This window comes from Phyllostomus hastatus, unplaced genomic scaffold, assembly GCF_019186645.2.
Source record: "Phyllostomus hastatus isolate PE091 unplaced genomic scaffold, TTU_PhHast_1.1 phas_scaffold_46, whole genome shotgun sequence".
NCBI lineage: Eukaryota > Metazoa > Chordata > Mammalia > Chiroptera > Phyllostomidae > Phyllostomus > Phyllostomus hastatus.
In genome coordinates, this window is record NW_025334032.1 from 16914190 (window position 1) to 16927974 (window position 13785).

At 39.8% G+C, this 13785-nt stretch overlaps 1 protein-coding gene across 9 annotated transcripts in view; it reads left to right on the forward strand.

Moving 5' to 3' along the window:
• Positions 1-13785, forward strand: part of ARHGEF7 (Rho guanine nucleotide exchange factor 7) — a 133261-nt gene that overhangs the window by 57122 nt on the left and 62354 nt on the right. For all 9 annotated transcript variants that reach the window (XM_045821204.1, XM_045821197.1, XM_045821195.1 and 6 more), the window contains 2 exons: positions 1413-1543; positions 9135-9336. In XM_045821204.1, coding sequence (XP_045677160.1) covers positions 1413-1543; positions 9135-9336 — 333 coding nt within the window. The remainder of the gene's footprint in view (positions 1-1412; positions 1544-9134; positions 9337-13785) is intronic.

Genomic DNA, 13785 nt, shown 5'->3' on the forward strand with positions numbered 1-13785 from the left:
TTCTGAGCCCCAGTCATATCTCATGGAGAAGGGCCAGTGGAGGTAAGGACGCAGCATGCCCCTCCAGACCCAAGTGAGGACAAGGAGAGCTTCTATGCAAATTCCTGAGGGAGGAGTTTGTGCCTGTCCCACAAACTCTGAGAAGTTCTATCTTGTGCATCTAAAAGAAGGACTTAGTGACTCTTTTGTTTTAAAGTCATTTTTACTTTCCAATTTATAAACTTTAGTTTCAGATTTCTGGGAGAAAATTAGATTTTGATGTCTCTTGATCAGAGACCTCTTAAGTTTATTTTGTCACGGTTTCTTCCCCTTTGATCCTGGTGCTTCACATGGGGTGTACTCACCTCATTGTGGCTGGGAAGAGCTGAGTCAGAACACATCTGGCTACAACCCTGGTTCGGAGGGCCTCTGCGCTCGGGAACCACTCTGGTGCCCCTCACAGCATGTTTTTGCTGGAATGGCTGTCCAGGGGCTGCCTGTGCTTCAAGAACAACTGAAGATTTGTGTTTCCCTGTGATATTATCAGACTTGGAGTTGTTGACAACTAATTCAAAAATTTTGTAAGACACTATATAAGCCAATCCAAACATCTGCCAGGAAAATAGACCCGGAGACCATCAGTTTAAGTCTATTTTTACAGAAGGCTCCCCATGTAGGTTTAGGAAATTGCTAGGCACATGTATCTCAGAACAGTGGTTTCCTTAGAAACTCTTCATGGCCTCCTTTTTAAAAAAAACATCGCTTTGGAGAAGTGGGTTGCTAACGTTTACTTATTGGTTGGCCTAAGTGGAGTGTCTAATCATGAAGAGACTCTAGGGAGAGAACGAAGCCCTTTAATAGCCATTTACTTTGATCCTTTCACCAACTTCGTGAGGTGAGTAAAGCATGGGCTGCCTTCCTTTTGAGAACACAATCCTCAGAAGGCTCTGTCTGAAAAATACAAGGGGATTTTCTGTTAGGTTTAAGTCTTATTCTTTTGTTGCCAAATAATTCGTGCTGCTTACTATGAGAAGAGTGATCCTGGAGAAGTGGGTGATGGTGGTGAAGTATTGGGAATGAGTTCTGGGTGGTGCTCTGCTAAGTAATTGAATTTGAGAGGTTTATTTTTTCCAGATGAAGGGAAAGTATTAAAAACAAGTTACAGAACGTTTCACAAAATTGAAAACTATATGAGAAAAGAAGTAATAGTTATCTGCAGTTAATTTCTGGAAAGGTGATTGGGGAATGAGTGTGCAAGTCATTTCTGTAGAAGGCAGAATCTGCGCTTTGTTTACTGCATATAAATGGCCTGCTTTGTTGTGGTCTGCGGTGTGTCCCTTGGGGGCTGCCCCAGTTTAGAGTCTGGTGTGCAGCGAGGGTGCATGGTGTCAGGCGTCTCAGCTCACTCTTTTCTCCTTTCATGACCTTTTCAGACATTGGACTGGGAAGTGACTCTGTGTGTGCCCGGCCCTCGTCTCATCGGACAAAGTCCTTTGACTCCCTGGGATCCCAGCCTTCCCACAGTCGGACTTCAAAGTTGTTCCAGGGCCAGTATCGAAGTTTGGTAAGTTTGAGGGAGGTGGTTATTAACACTGGACTATGTTAGAAAGTGAGTGTGTGTAGGTGTATCTGGAATGATGCATGTGTCTGTGCTAACAGAGTCGCGGAGTGAAGAGTGGTTTGACCGTACCCCATTTTTCCTTTACTTGGGTTTGGTGTTAGTTCATCACCGAATTATCCCAATGTGTTGCTTAATGACTGCTTTTGAGAAACTTGTGTAATTTCGGCATTATATTTTAAGATGCAAAATCAGTTTAATCTAGAGAGATGTGTGCTTTAAAACATTTCCCTGGCCACTTGCGTAGTCTTTTCTCATCCGGTATGTATATATAGAACTGGAGGAATAAGATACATATATTTGTAAAAGTACTTAGCTATATAAAGAATAAATGGCTGAAAGCTGAAAAGACCTAAGGGAGGTTTTTCCTTTAATAAAGGCGTGACTTAGAGTGCTTTACTGAGTGAGGATGCAGTATATGAAGGAGGGGCTCTCTTGTAATGGCTGGTTGTGAGATGGGTAAGGAACTTAGACTAACAGACGTCCTGGAAAGTGAAGAAAAATCCATTTACAGATCATCAGGATACAGGCTCTGAGCGAAGAACACAGGATTAACAGTGAAATTGTTACCGAGAAACTGGGAAAGGATTAAATGTAGTACTGAATGGAGAAAGTGTGGACAGAGGCCACCACATCAGCTAAGCAGGACGAGACTGCTCCCTGTTGTCATTGTGAAAACTCGCTGAACCCTCCTTTGAGCTAGTGGGTGATTGGCACTTAGTTTGATTAGCAAGTAATGTGACTTTGTTTCCTGCAATATTTTAGTAAATTATTTTATGTTAGAAACAAATTATCTTGCAATCTGAGTCTGAAGAGTGGCCAATTCTTCTAGTTTTTAGGGGACCAAGGCTTTCTGTTTACTTTAACACAGAAATATTGTTACAGAAAGAAATATTGTTGAGTAAGCTAATGGTGATCCTAAAGAAATAAAAATTAATTTGGCTAAAGGCATATTTTGTAGAGGGAAAGAAATTTGAGTTTAGTTCATGAAGATGTGTTAAAAACTGAAAGCTGTAGAAGGAATATAGTTTTTACATGTCCCTGGACTTCCAAACTCAAGCGAACTCTGATTGCTGTTTATGTTTGACTCTCTTTCCTCTTAGAGAAGTCCCAGTGCCTTTCTCTGATTCTGTGTGGAATACAACATGCATGGAGTTGTTTCTCCCGGTGCCAGGCATTGTTCTAGGTGCTTTACCTGGACTAACTCAACCCTCACAGCGACCCCATGAACTGTAGGGTTTAATGGTAGAGGAATTTTGTAGAGGATTGGAAGAGCTATGATTCTAAATGGAGAAAAAAATACACAAACCACTTAAAATATTTTAAATTAGCTTTATTAAGTATATGAAGTGTAAGGGAAATCAGCGAACTTTGGGTGAAGAAATCTTTGCTGTCTCACCCATGTACCCACAGCAGTTTTCATTTTCTTTTATTTTTGAGTACATAAGAACTAAATTGCAAATACATAATCTGAAGTACTGTACTTGATGTTAGCCAAAATGCTATGAAGCAATATATAATCTGAAGTAAAATAAAGTTAAATGTAATAAAGATTGTTACTAAGTATAGGATTAATTTTTCATTTGCTAGAGAAATTTTTTAAGTTACACTAGAAATAAAAAGAGTCATCTCACCTGCTTTTGTGTCTGTGATTGGTAGACACAGTTATCTGCTAGTGAAATGAGCATGGCAAGGCTTCTCTTACTGTGCTGGGTAGGAATAATTATTTGCCCTTAAATTTTTCTGTATGTGTTATTAGTAGTACTTTGAGGTAATTTTCTTGGACTAAAAATAATTTATAATGAAATGAAAATGGCAAAGTGTTCCATGTGATAGTAACACGGAAGTATACCTGTCATTCCGTACTTTTGTGTTAGAAATTTTCCATAATAAAAAAGTTGAGCTAAAACAAGTGACTTGTAGTGTCTTGAACATTTTGTGATCTCATTAAAATAAAGCCTAGCTTTGAAATTGTGTGGGGCACTACCATCTCCAAAGCAAGGGTCAGTATTTTCAAGATGCTGTTGTAATTGCTTGCACCTCTACTTAAGAATGTCTCCCCTAACCACCACCGTGGTGCGGGTTCACATAATGTTGCTTCAGTGTCTGTGAACGTATCTCTCTGTTCTCAGACAGATTTCCTGCCTTATAATGAAGGCAGATTTGAAAAGTTCTAGTGTTTGTTTGCATTGAAATGGAAGTTTTAACTTTGTTACGGCACTTCCCAGTTGCTTTCTGATTATTCCTTTCTTGGGCTGATTTCTATTTACCCAATTTCCAATGCCCTGCACTAAAATAAGCTCCTCATCTGGCCCTGTGTTACATGATGTGCCTGTTACCCCCTAGAAAGAACAACTCCATAACTGAATTAGAGATGGGGGAGTTCCAGCCTGTCGACTTGGGTTGTTGTTTTTCTTGTATTTAAGGTTGAATTCATCCTTTTTTTAAATTCTTAAATAACTTTTATTGAATGTTTCTGGGATTTCTCATGTCTCTGCTGTGCTCCAAGTCTTAATCTGTTGACTCTTAATAAGTATGACCTTGGGATCCTGAAGTTTTCCTCAAAGTTTGGGGAGAATATTAGTGGGGTTGTTGCTCCTGTGATTATTCATTTACTGGAGATGAGACTTGAGCTCTTAAAGCATTTTCTCTCCCTGTAGTCCCCACTGCCTCTTGGGACCAGGGCCAGCACTGGTCATTGAGTTCACAAAATGTATTTCTAAGGCATGTAAGACAGTAAAATGTATTACATGTTTAAAAAATATTTTTAGTTCATCTGTACTATAAACAAATATTGTGCTCCTCTAAGGTACTGTATTTAATCAGTTCTATGACCTTTAAAAAAGTAGCATGTCTTAAAGTAGCATGTCTTACAGTTGATGTCATAATTGACAGTATTTGGTGGAATATAAAACCATGGGGCATGTCTAATTTCTGACTTCTATGTTTGATGAAATAAATGCATTATGATAAAACTGAAGCTTAGAGAAGTTCAGATATTTACACAATATCACAAGACTGGGAAATAGTTAACCATTGGAGTAGAAGTTTGGTCTTTCACTCCTTGACAACCTTTTCTTCTTTAAATGAGATTCTAGGTACTTTTAGGGAATGGAGGAGAAGGTAGCGTTTGTGTGAAGGCAGCTCACCAGGATATCCTGGTTCTGGATTACTAGGATAATTTCAGAACATTGGATAAAATAAAGTACTTGATTAAGTTATAGATGCATGATACTGATGGGTGGTGCTTTGACTATGGCAATCAGAAAAAAGCTATTAAGAACGAATGTGGTCGGGTGGGGGTTACCTTTTCCCTCTTTACTTCCATCACTAGCTGATATTGCCATGTAACATACAAATAGAAAAGGCTGTGTATCCTAATTGAACAGCTTGATGAATTTTCACAAGTTGATCATTTCCTGTGTGTAAGCACCCAGATCAAGAGACAGAACTTGATTGGCACCACCTGCCTTTGTTGTGTCTGCCTTTCCCCAGGGCATCTGCTGTCCTGATTTCTAATAGTAAAGATGGGTTTTACCTGTTTTGTGTTTTACGTAAATGGAATTCCACCAGCATATACTCGTTTTTTAACTGGCCTCTTCTGCTCAGCTCACTACATTTTAGACTGTTGTGGAGTGTCATGTTGAGCCCAGATGGATGATAAGATATAGTTTCATGAGAACTTTAAAAAAAGGGAAGGAAAACATTCCAGAGTTTTAAGATAGTTATTAAATATACCCTTCCCAGGTTCCAGTGATACTAGTGACATGACCAGAGCACTTTTTACTCAGTTGTAATGTTAGTGTGAAGTTGGTGTTGCAGAGTCGCTGGAGTACAGCTCTTGGTAGTGCACCCTCCTTTCAGCCTGTCTTTGGCATCTTGCCCTCAAATCAGCACTCCTTAGAGCAGTGTTGTGAAAGTCTGTATATCCTTCAATGTAATGCCTGCTAAAGGAGTGGAAATTTGTAGAATCAAATTTTAAGTGACTCTAGGCTGGCTGCCAATACTCTGTCTTTCCCTCCACCTCTTAGACATCTCCCTGTTTTTTCCTTAGTGTGGTGTCTATTTCTGAAGCAGAGATGGTGTCAGTGGTGTGTGCCTAACTTGTGCCTTGAGTGTAGAAAATTCATAAGTGTAGGGAGAAGGTAATTTACCTTGTTTATAAGGTCCTGACGAGATACCACCATACCTTGACTTAGGCTCAGGCCGAACTTGTCTGCAGAGAGGAGGGCCTCAGTGCTGGTTGTTGAGCTGAGGTGGATGGTTGGCAGTAGGGTCACGCCAGGGGCAGTTTGATCTCCTTAGGGGCCTGCTCTGCGAGTTTGTTTGTTACGTGTTGTGGGAATTTATCACCAGGATTGGCTGTGTGCTTTTAGAAAAAGCCATGATAAGCCACAAGAAAGGAGAATGTCATGAAGATCAGAGTAGTCAACTGATGAGCAAGGACAATGGTTTGCAGAAAGAAAGAACCCGATACAGCCATAGAAAGTCTGATACTGTTTCACTGAACCAGAACAAGGACAACGTGTGCCATTTTTTCAAGTGTGAGCGTCACACGGACAAGCGAGTTTTATCCCATTGCTCACCATTCAAGCGTGCCAGCGACTATTATGTTTGCGGTGACAGTGTCAGCCTGAGCTTTCTTTGCCAAATGTCGAAGACAGTTCTTTATTGAGTATTCTAAGTGTAAATATTAAGTATACATTAAATATTTAACGTATTAATTTGAATTATTAAATATACTATGCAATAGTGTTAAATATATAATAGTTAAATTGTTAATATTTAAATAGATAAATAAGCATTAAATACTTCAGGAATTCTATCAGCTCCTCTTCTTGAAGATCTGCATTAACATTGTGCTTTTATCTTTTTTGTTTATTGTTACATATACCTAGTTTAAAGCATCAGGCAATTAATTAATTCTCCAAGACCTGAGATAATGAAAAAAATCAGAAGAGACAACAACTTTCTATTTTTCCCTTGATTCTTTAGGTGAGCCTGTGAGTCTCTAAATAAAATGCCTATATTAAGCTTGATTTTTTTTTTTAAACTTAAAGTGTTATCAGTGTGGACTTCCCACAGCAGAAGAGGGGGATTAGGGCTCTTCCTTTGCCCTTGGGCCCCTTCCCTGCTCTTCCTCCTTAGGACTTCATTGTGGCTCGCGTTGGGCCGGTGTTCAGTGTAGCATTATTGCACTCGGACTCATAACGTAGCCGTTGTCTGTGCAGTGACTGTTCTTCCTTTCATAACAACGTTTCGTTTTCTGGATTTAATAATTATCGCCTGTTTGTTTAGTTTTCTGTGTACCTTTTGCAGATTATAGTCCTAGTCTTTTGCTTTTTTTAAAAAATAATCTCTTCTTGTTCATTCAGACATGATAACATTTTTCACTTTTGTTTCTCTAAGGAACTTGAAGTCTTCTGGCCCACTTGAGTCTCTTGGTTGTCAGCCAGGCTGTTGCCAGCCGCCCTCTCTGAGATTTTCTTCATCGTCATCCTGTCGATTCCTTGTGTCCTGAGTCATTTTCTCTCCCTCTTTCTCTTCGTCATCAGTTTTTTTCTTGGATAATTCCCCTTATTTGAAGGAGCACTTCTTTCACTAACTTCCTGAGAAAGAGTGTGTGGGAGGTAAGGTTTGTGAGATCTTGCATATCTGCAGATGTCTTTTTTATCCTGTTACTGAGATTTTTCTTTCTTTTTAGTTTTCTAAAGTTTAATTATGATGTCACTTGGTTTGGATTTCTTTAGGTTAGTCTTGTTTGGGGTTCACTCAGCTTCTTGAATCTGTATGTTTGTGTCTTTGGCCAAATACGGGACATTTTCAAGCGTATTTCTACACCACTTTTCAATGCTGTTCTTTCTCCTCCAAGACTCGGATGGTACCTGTGTCACATCTTTGTCGTTTCCCACAGGTCTCTGGAGCTCTCGTCATTTTTTCCCCCACTCGGTCAGTTTTAGTAAATTTTATAAGTTCTGTCCTTTTTTGAGATTTTCTATTTCATTCTCTTCTGAGAGAATTTGTAATTGCTTTTTGAAACATTCTGATAATGAAAACCCATTCTGATAATCGCAGCATCTGCTTCATCTTGTTGGTGTCAATGTCTTTCTTTTCTCATTCAAGCTGTGATTTTCCAGGTTTTTGGAATAATGAGTGTTTTTGATTATATCTTGGAGACTTTGGAGAGTGTGTTAGGTAGGAAATGATAGATCCTACTTAAATTTTGTATCTTAGCAGTCTGTGGCCCTGATTAGGTATAGTGTGTGGTCCTGGCTTAGGCTGGTAGGCTGTGGTTCCAGTGACAACTTAGTTCCAGAGCTCTTCCAGTGGTTCTGGTCAGGCCCATTTCTTGGTGTTGCTGGGGTTCCTGTTGGGCAGGGGTAGGGGTTGGGAGGCTGTGGGGGAGATTTGGGACCTTGGTCTCTCCTGAGGCTGGGTGGAAGGTGCGGGAACTCTGGGACTGGGTTGTCCCCTAAGGCTAAGTGAAGGGAAAGGGGGTGAGGAAGGGTGCCTTGTGGGCACATGTAGCAGCCTGCTGCCACCTGGTGGGAGGCTGGGTGTCCCCGTCTGACTTGCTAATGTCACCTGCTAAGGTAGTGCTGGTGCTCTGTGGTGTGTGGGATGTCCTACTCAGTCCCTGTAGACACCCAGGTGCAGGCTGAGTGCCTGCACCACAGGCAGTGCCTGCTGCCCCTTTGCTACGACTCCTTCCGTCAGGAAGGCACAGTTTTCTTGGGGATTTTCTTTTTTGTTTACTCTTATTGGTGTTTCTGGGTTGCAGGCTCCTCTAGCACCCACTCTGGGATAGACAGAGATAAAAAGAAACTCTGGCCAATCTGCTTTTCTCTTCCCACATTTCAGAGATCTGCAGATATGCTTGGTCTCTGAGAAAAGTACAAACTAAAAGAAGGTACCATTTCTTCCCATCAGTTTCGCAAAGATAAAAATACTTGACAATATTTAGTATTGGTGAATGTTTGAAGAAATAATTCTAAGATACTGTTGGTTGGAATGTAGGTTGGTATAAGTTTGTAGTTGGGAGGGTAGTTTATAAATAGGTATTAAAATTTAAAATATGTCATACATATTCTCTGACCTGAATTTAACATTATTTAATCAATGAAGAATTGTTTAAGTAATTAATGGCATAGCCATACAGTATATTATTACACAGTTAGTTAAAAGTAAAGTAACTATAAATACTGTTGAAAAATGACTACAGTGTATTAACTTTTTATAAATTGTACAGATGTATAATTCCATAAAAATATACATGAAAATGTGTAGATGTAGACATAACAATGGCAGGAATAAGACCACTCAAGCCATTAAGAGCGTTCCCTCCAGGACTGGAAATGGGGTGATGGCGTGGTCAAGGTATACTGCGGGAGATAGGCAGGAAACAGAAATTTCTTGACTTTAAACCTTCCCCTGCTGTTTAGGGCTGTCGTGCTACATTTATAATAGTAAAATATCTGATTACTGTATGATAAAAACTATACTTTATGAAATTTTTCATCCCATCTCCCTTTTTTAGGACATGACCGATAATAGCAACAATCAACTAGTAGTAAGAGCAAAGTTTAACTTCCAGCAGACAAATGAAGATGAGCTTTCCTTTACCAAAGGAGATGTCATCCATGTCACCCGAGTGGAGGAAGGGGGCTGGTGGGAAGGCACACACAACGGCAGGACTGGATGGTTCCCCAGCAACTATGTGCGAGAAATCAAGCCCAGTGGTAAGTGGAATATTGGCAGAATGGACTGATGCTTTTCCTTTAGGTGAGAAGTAACAGAAAGAAATGAATGTGCTCAATATATGCTAAGTCCTTTTATTCCGTTGACCTTGTGTAAATGACACTGGAATTCAAATTCTTTCCTTTTTTTTTTTTTTTTTTGTTGTTGAATGGAAGTGATTTTTTTACTTTACCCCCACATTGGGGATATATTGACTTCTGATCAACTTGCAATAAATCAGAGTTCCCATGATCCCCTCCTTGGGTTTGATAATTTGCTAGAATGGCTTATGAGCTCAGGGAAACACTAGTTACATTTACTGGTTTATTATATAATAAAGGATACAGATAAACAACCAAATTAAGAGGTACATAGAGTGAGGTCCTGGGGGTTCTGAGTGTAGAACTTTCTGTGCCCATGGAGTTGGGGTGTGCTACCCTCCCAGCATGTAGATATGATCACCAGCCTGGGAACTTTCTGAACCTCGTATTATTGGGGTTTTTATGGAGGTTTTATCACATATGCATGATTGATCAGTAACTCAAATCTCCAGCCCCTCTCCCCTTCCTGAGGGTAGAGGGTGGGGCTGAAAATTCCAAGCTTATAATCTTGGTTGGATCTTTCTGGTGATCAGTCTCCATCCAGCAGTCGACCCCAAGTCACCTCAATAGAACAAAAGATGCTCCTAGTGCTGTTACTGCCTAGGAAATTACAAGGGTTTAGCTCTCTGTGCTGTGAACCAGAGGCGGAGACCAATATGTATATATTTTTTTCATAACCACATTTTGCTTATCCCTTCATCTGTTGCTGGACATTGGGGTTGTTTCCACCTATTGGCTGCTATTATGAATTATGTTGCTGTGAACATGGATATGCAGGTATCTGTTTGAGTCCTTGCTTTATGTTGTCTTGGGTATATACTTAGCAGTGGAATTGAAGCTTATATGGTAATTCTGTGTTAAATTCCGAGGAGCTGCCATGCTATTTCCACAGCAGCTGAACCATTTTGTATTCCCACCAGCAATGCAAACTGGTTCTGTTTTCTCCATATCCTTGCCAACACTTTTCTTCTGTTGTTTTGTTTTTTATAATAGCCATCTGAATGGGTATGAGTAGTAGCTCATTGTTGTTGTTTTTCTGTGGTTGTTGATAATGAAAATAGTATTTTTTCATTATTATAATAAAATTAACAATAGCCAAAATTTTGTGGTTGCTTATTATGTTCTGGTTATTACATAAAGTGCTTTGTATTTGTGACTTGATTCAGCCTTCACCACAATCCCAAAAGGCAAATAGTGGTGGGATAGTCAGAGCATATGGTACAAATAAATGATAATCTTTTAATCTATCTAAGTGTAGAACCAGCCAAGGGTGCGGCAATGGTGTCAGGTTGATCAGAATGGAAATGGCATTTTGGTTTCATAGACACAGCTGTTGGGAAATGTGGCTCAGTCTGTAACGTGGTTGGACTTACCAGTAGTTACCTGGTTAGTTCATGGGACAGCTGGGCAGTCGTGGTGCTGGCCCTCATGATTGAGGGCTAGGGCAGGCTAAGTCCAGGCTCTGAGAGCAGCTTCTCTGCTACTCTCGGATTCTGGTCATTCATTCTTCTGGGGATGCGAGAGTAGCACTTAGGCATTTTCTAGGAGGGTGCTGGAGTCGAGGGAGGGCGAGGATGAGGTGGTTTTTCCCTTCACTGTTGAGGATAAGGTGGTCACAGAGCTGGTAGTGGACCACACCCTAGGGGTCATAGAAGTGGTAATGGCTACACCATTAGGAGGTCACAGAGCTGGTATGATGAAGCACAACATCAGGAGGTCAGAGCTAATAATGGGCACATCCAGGAGGTCACAGAGCTGGTAATGGGTACATATCAGGAGTGGAGCCTGCTAATTGGGCAGATGTCAGTTAAATCAGCTTTTTTCTGAGTTCCATTGAGAATGACTCATTTAAATGGGAATTCTGGTTTGATAGTAAGAATACAAATGAATGAATTTTACTTTTTATGTATTTCTCCTCACAGAGTTTTCAAATTTAACCTTTGCAAGTCAGCCTGGAAAGATAGAGATTGTGGGTCTCGAAGTTCTCTTTTGGTGACTTTTGGGAGTTATTTTCAAATTGATTTGAACATCATCAACATCATCTGTTGGTAATACAGTCCACTCTTGAACAGTTTGGGGGCAAACAGGGCCAACCTCTTCTCAGACAAAAATCCAAGTGACTTTTGACCCCCCCAAACTTAATGCTGAGAACCCACTATTGGCTAGAAGCCCTACTGATAACATAAACAGTCAGTTCACACATAATTTTCATGTTATGTGTGTCATGTGTTGTATTCTTACAATAAAGTTAGAGGAAAGACAGTGTTATTAAGAAAATACATGTTTACAGTATTTCTTGAAAAAATCCACATGAAAGTGGATCTGTGCAGTTCACACCCATGTTGTTCAAGGGTCACCTGTAGTTGATTTCATAGCACATGGTTCCCCTTTTTAAGTCCAGCAGTGGTGCGTGGACATCTTGCTCTCAGGTCCTGTTTTTGGAGTCGAGTGTAGGGTCTGAGAGCTGGTGGAGACAGATGTGGCCCTAAGAAGAACCAGCCATCACATGGTGGCTGCACCACTTTGTTCTCTCTGAAATTTCCATCTTACCTGGGCTTTCATGCACATGTGTGCAAGAGACCCTTTACCTTTTTAAACCAGTGTGCCTGACTGCATTGTTGCTCACGAGCCCTTGGTGGGGGTCACATGGGCTCCTCAGTTTGCATATTCAGGTAACTTTGGACATTTTTCTTTTTCCATTTTCTGTTTATTTTTTAAGGTGTAAGGGATAACATTGGCTCAAATTGGCGATCCACCATGCTAATTTTTCTTTACCTGACGGTTGAACTAAAGGAATAATCTCTTTTGGGAAAAACTTTCCATCTGTAGTGTTTTCAGATTACCTGAGTATATTCTAAGGAAAGTTATCCCCACCTGATTTTAAATGTTGGCATTTGAGACAGGAATACGTAAAACCACATATTTTACCTATTGCTTTATAACAGTTTAGACTAAAATTCTAGGATCACAATAACACTTCAGTATTGCATCTTTTCAGTAATTTATGTGGCTTTCTGATTTTGAAATAGGCTTTGTTTTTTGAAAGTTATGTATAATGTGAGCCTTGTAATTTATAGTGTAATTAATGCTTCATTTTCTGTAAGCAAAATGTGCCAGATCTTAAATGTAGACTCCTCTAAATGATGGTGATATTGTTAGGATATTGTTTCCTTGTGAAACAAAAACACTGACTTCCTTCAAATTGTGTTTCTCTTTTCATTTGATGTATAAATATTTTTATCGACTAAACAAAACTAAGGTCAACCTTTAAGTGACATATTTTGGCCTGTGTAATATCCAGGTAAGTTCTCAAGCATGTCCAGTTTCTTTCTTCCACTTCTTAGGGAAGTATAAGTAGCTGTGATTGTTTGCCTTCTGGTAGTCACAGAGGGCATGTTCTGGTCAAGTTCATGTATTTGTGCCTTTGACCTGTTTGTGGTTTCTTATTTGAAATTGTTCGTCTTTAAAGACAAATATCTTCCAAGAGTCTGCATAAGGGTATTTCTAATGCTTTGCTGCAAACGCCCTGTGTATTCTTTCTGAATCTGTACTATTTTATGGAAGATATGTTATTGTTACTTAATATTTATTTTCACATTTTTGGGGTATATAAAACCCATGGGTATCTGCCATATTTTATACACAGACATATGTATGTGTTTCTTAACATTCAAGGGAGATGCAAGAAAAGGGAAGCAACAGGGCCGATTCTGGGAGTAAGTGACATTGGCTGCTGCTCTTGCAAAGTGAACATGGAGCCCCGCAGTCATTAGTGGGCAGCACGATGAGGCGCATGCGTGCAGTTGGAAAATACATCCCACTGAGGGCTAAGCTGGCTGAGTGAGCAAATCATGTTCCATATTCTCACAAGTACACTGTCATGTATGCATACAAATTCGCCAGGTTTCTTTCAAATGATTTTTTTCTGATGTGTTGAGTTAATTTCTTCCATTTCTAGGTAGCTCATTATCTGTGTACAGTAAACATTTTCTTTTTTAAAAAATCTTACTATAGGTGCTGGTTAGTTTGAGATGCATAAAAACCTATGCTTGGCAGTGATGTAAGAACTTAGACATGACTGTGATTTGCCCATCCACAGATCTTTAATGAGCAATTACACTGCCACTTCCTAAGTTTGTCACTTTTACTATTTTGTTTATCTTGACATCAAAAAGTGACATAAAATGCAAGCTGTTGGACAGTTATTAATTTAGCGGTGACAGAACAGTGTTTGAAATAAATATTTTCTGTTCAGGGAAAGGGACAAAGGTTACACAGAATCTTGTTTTTCTTTGTATTGCTGGAAATAAAGGTGTTCTCCAGTCCTCACTCTTTAGTGTGGAATGGGTG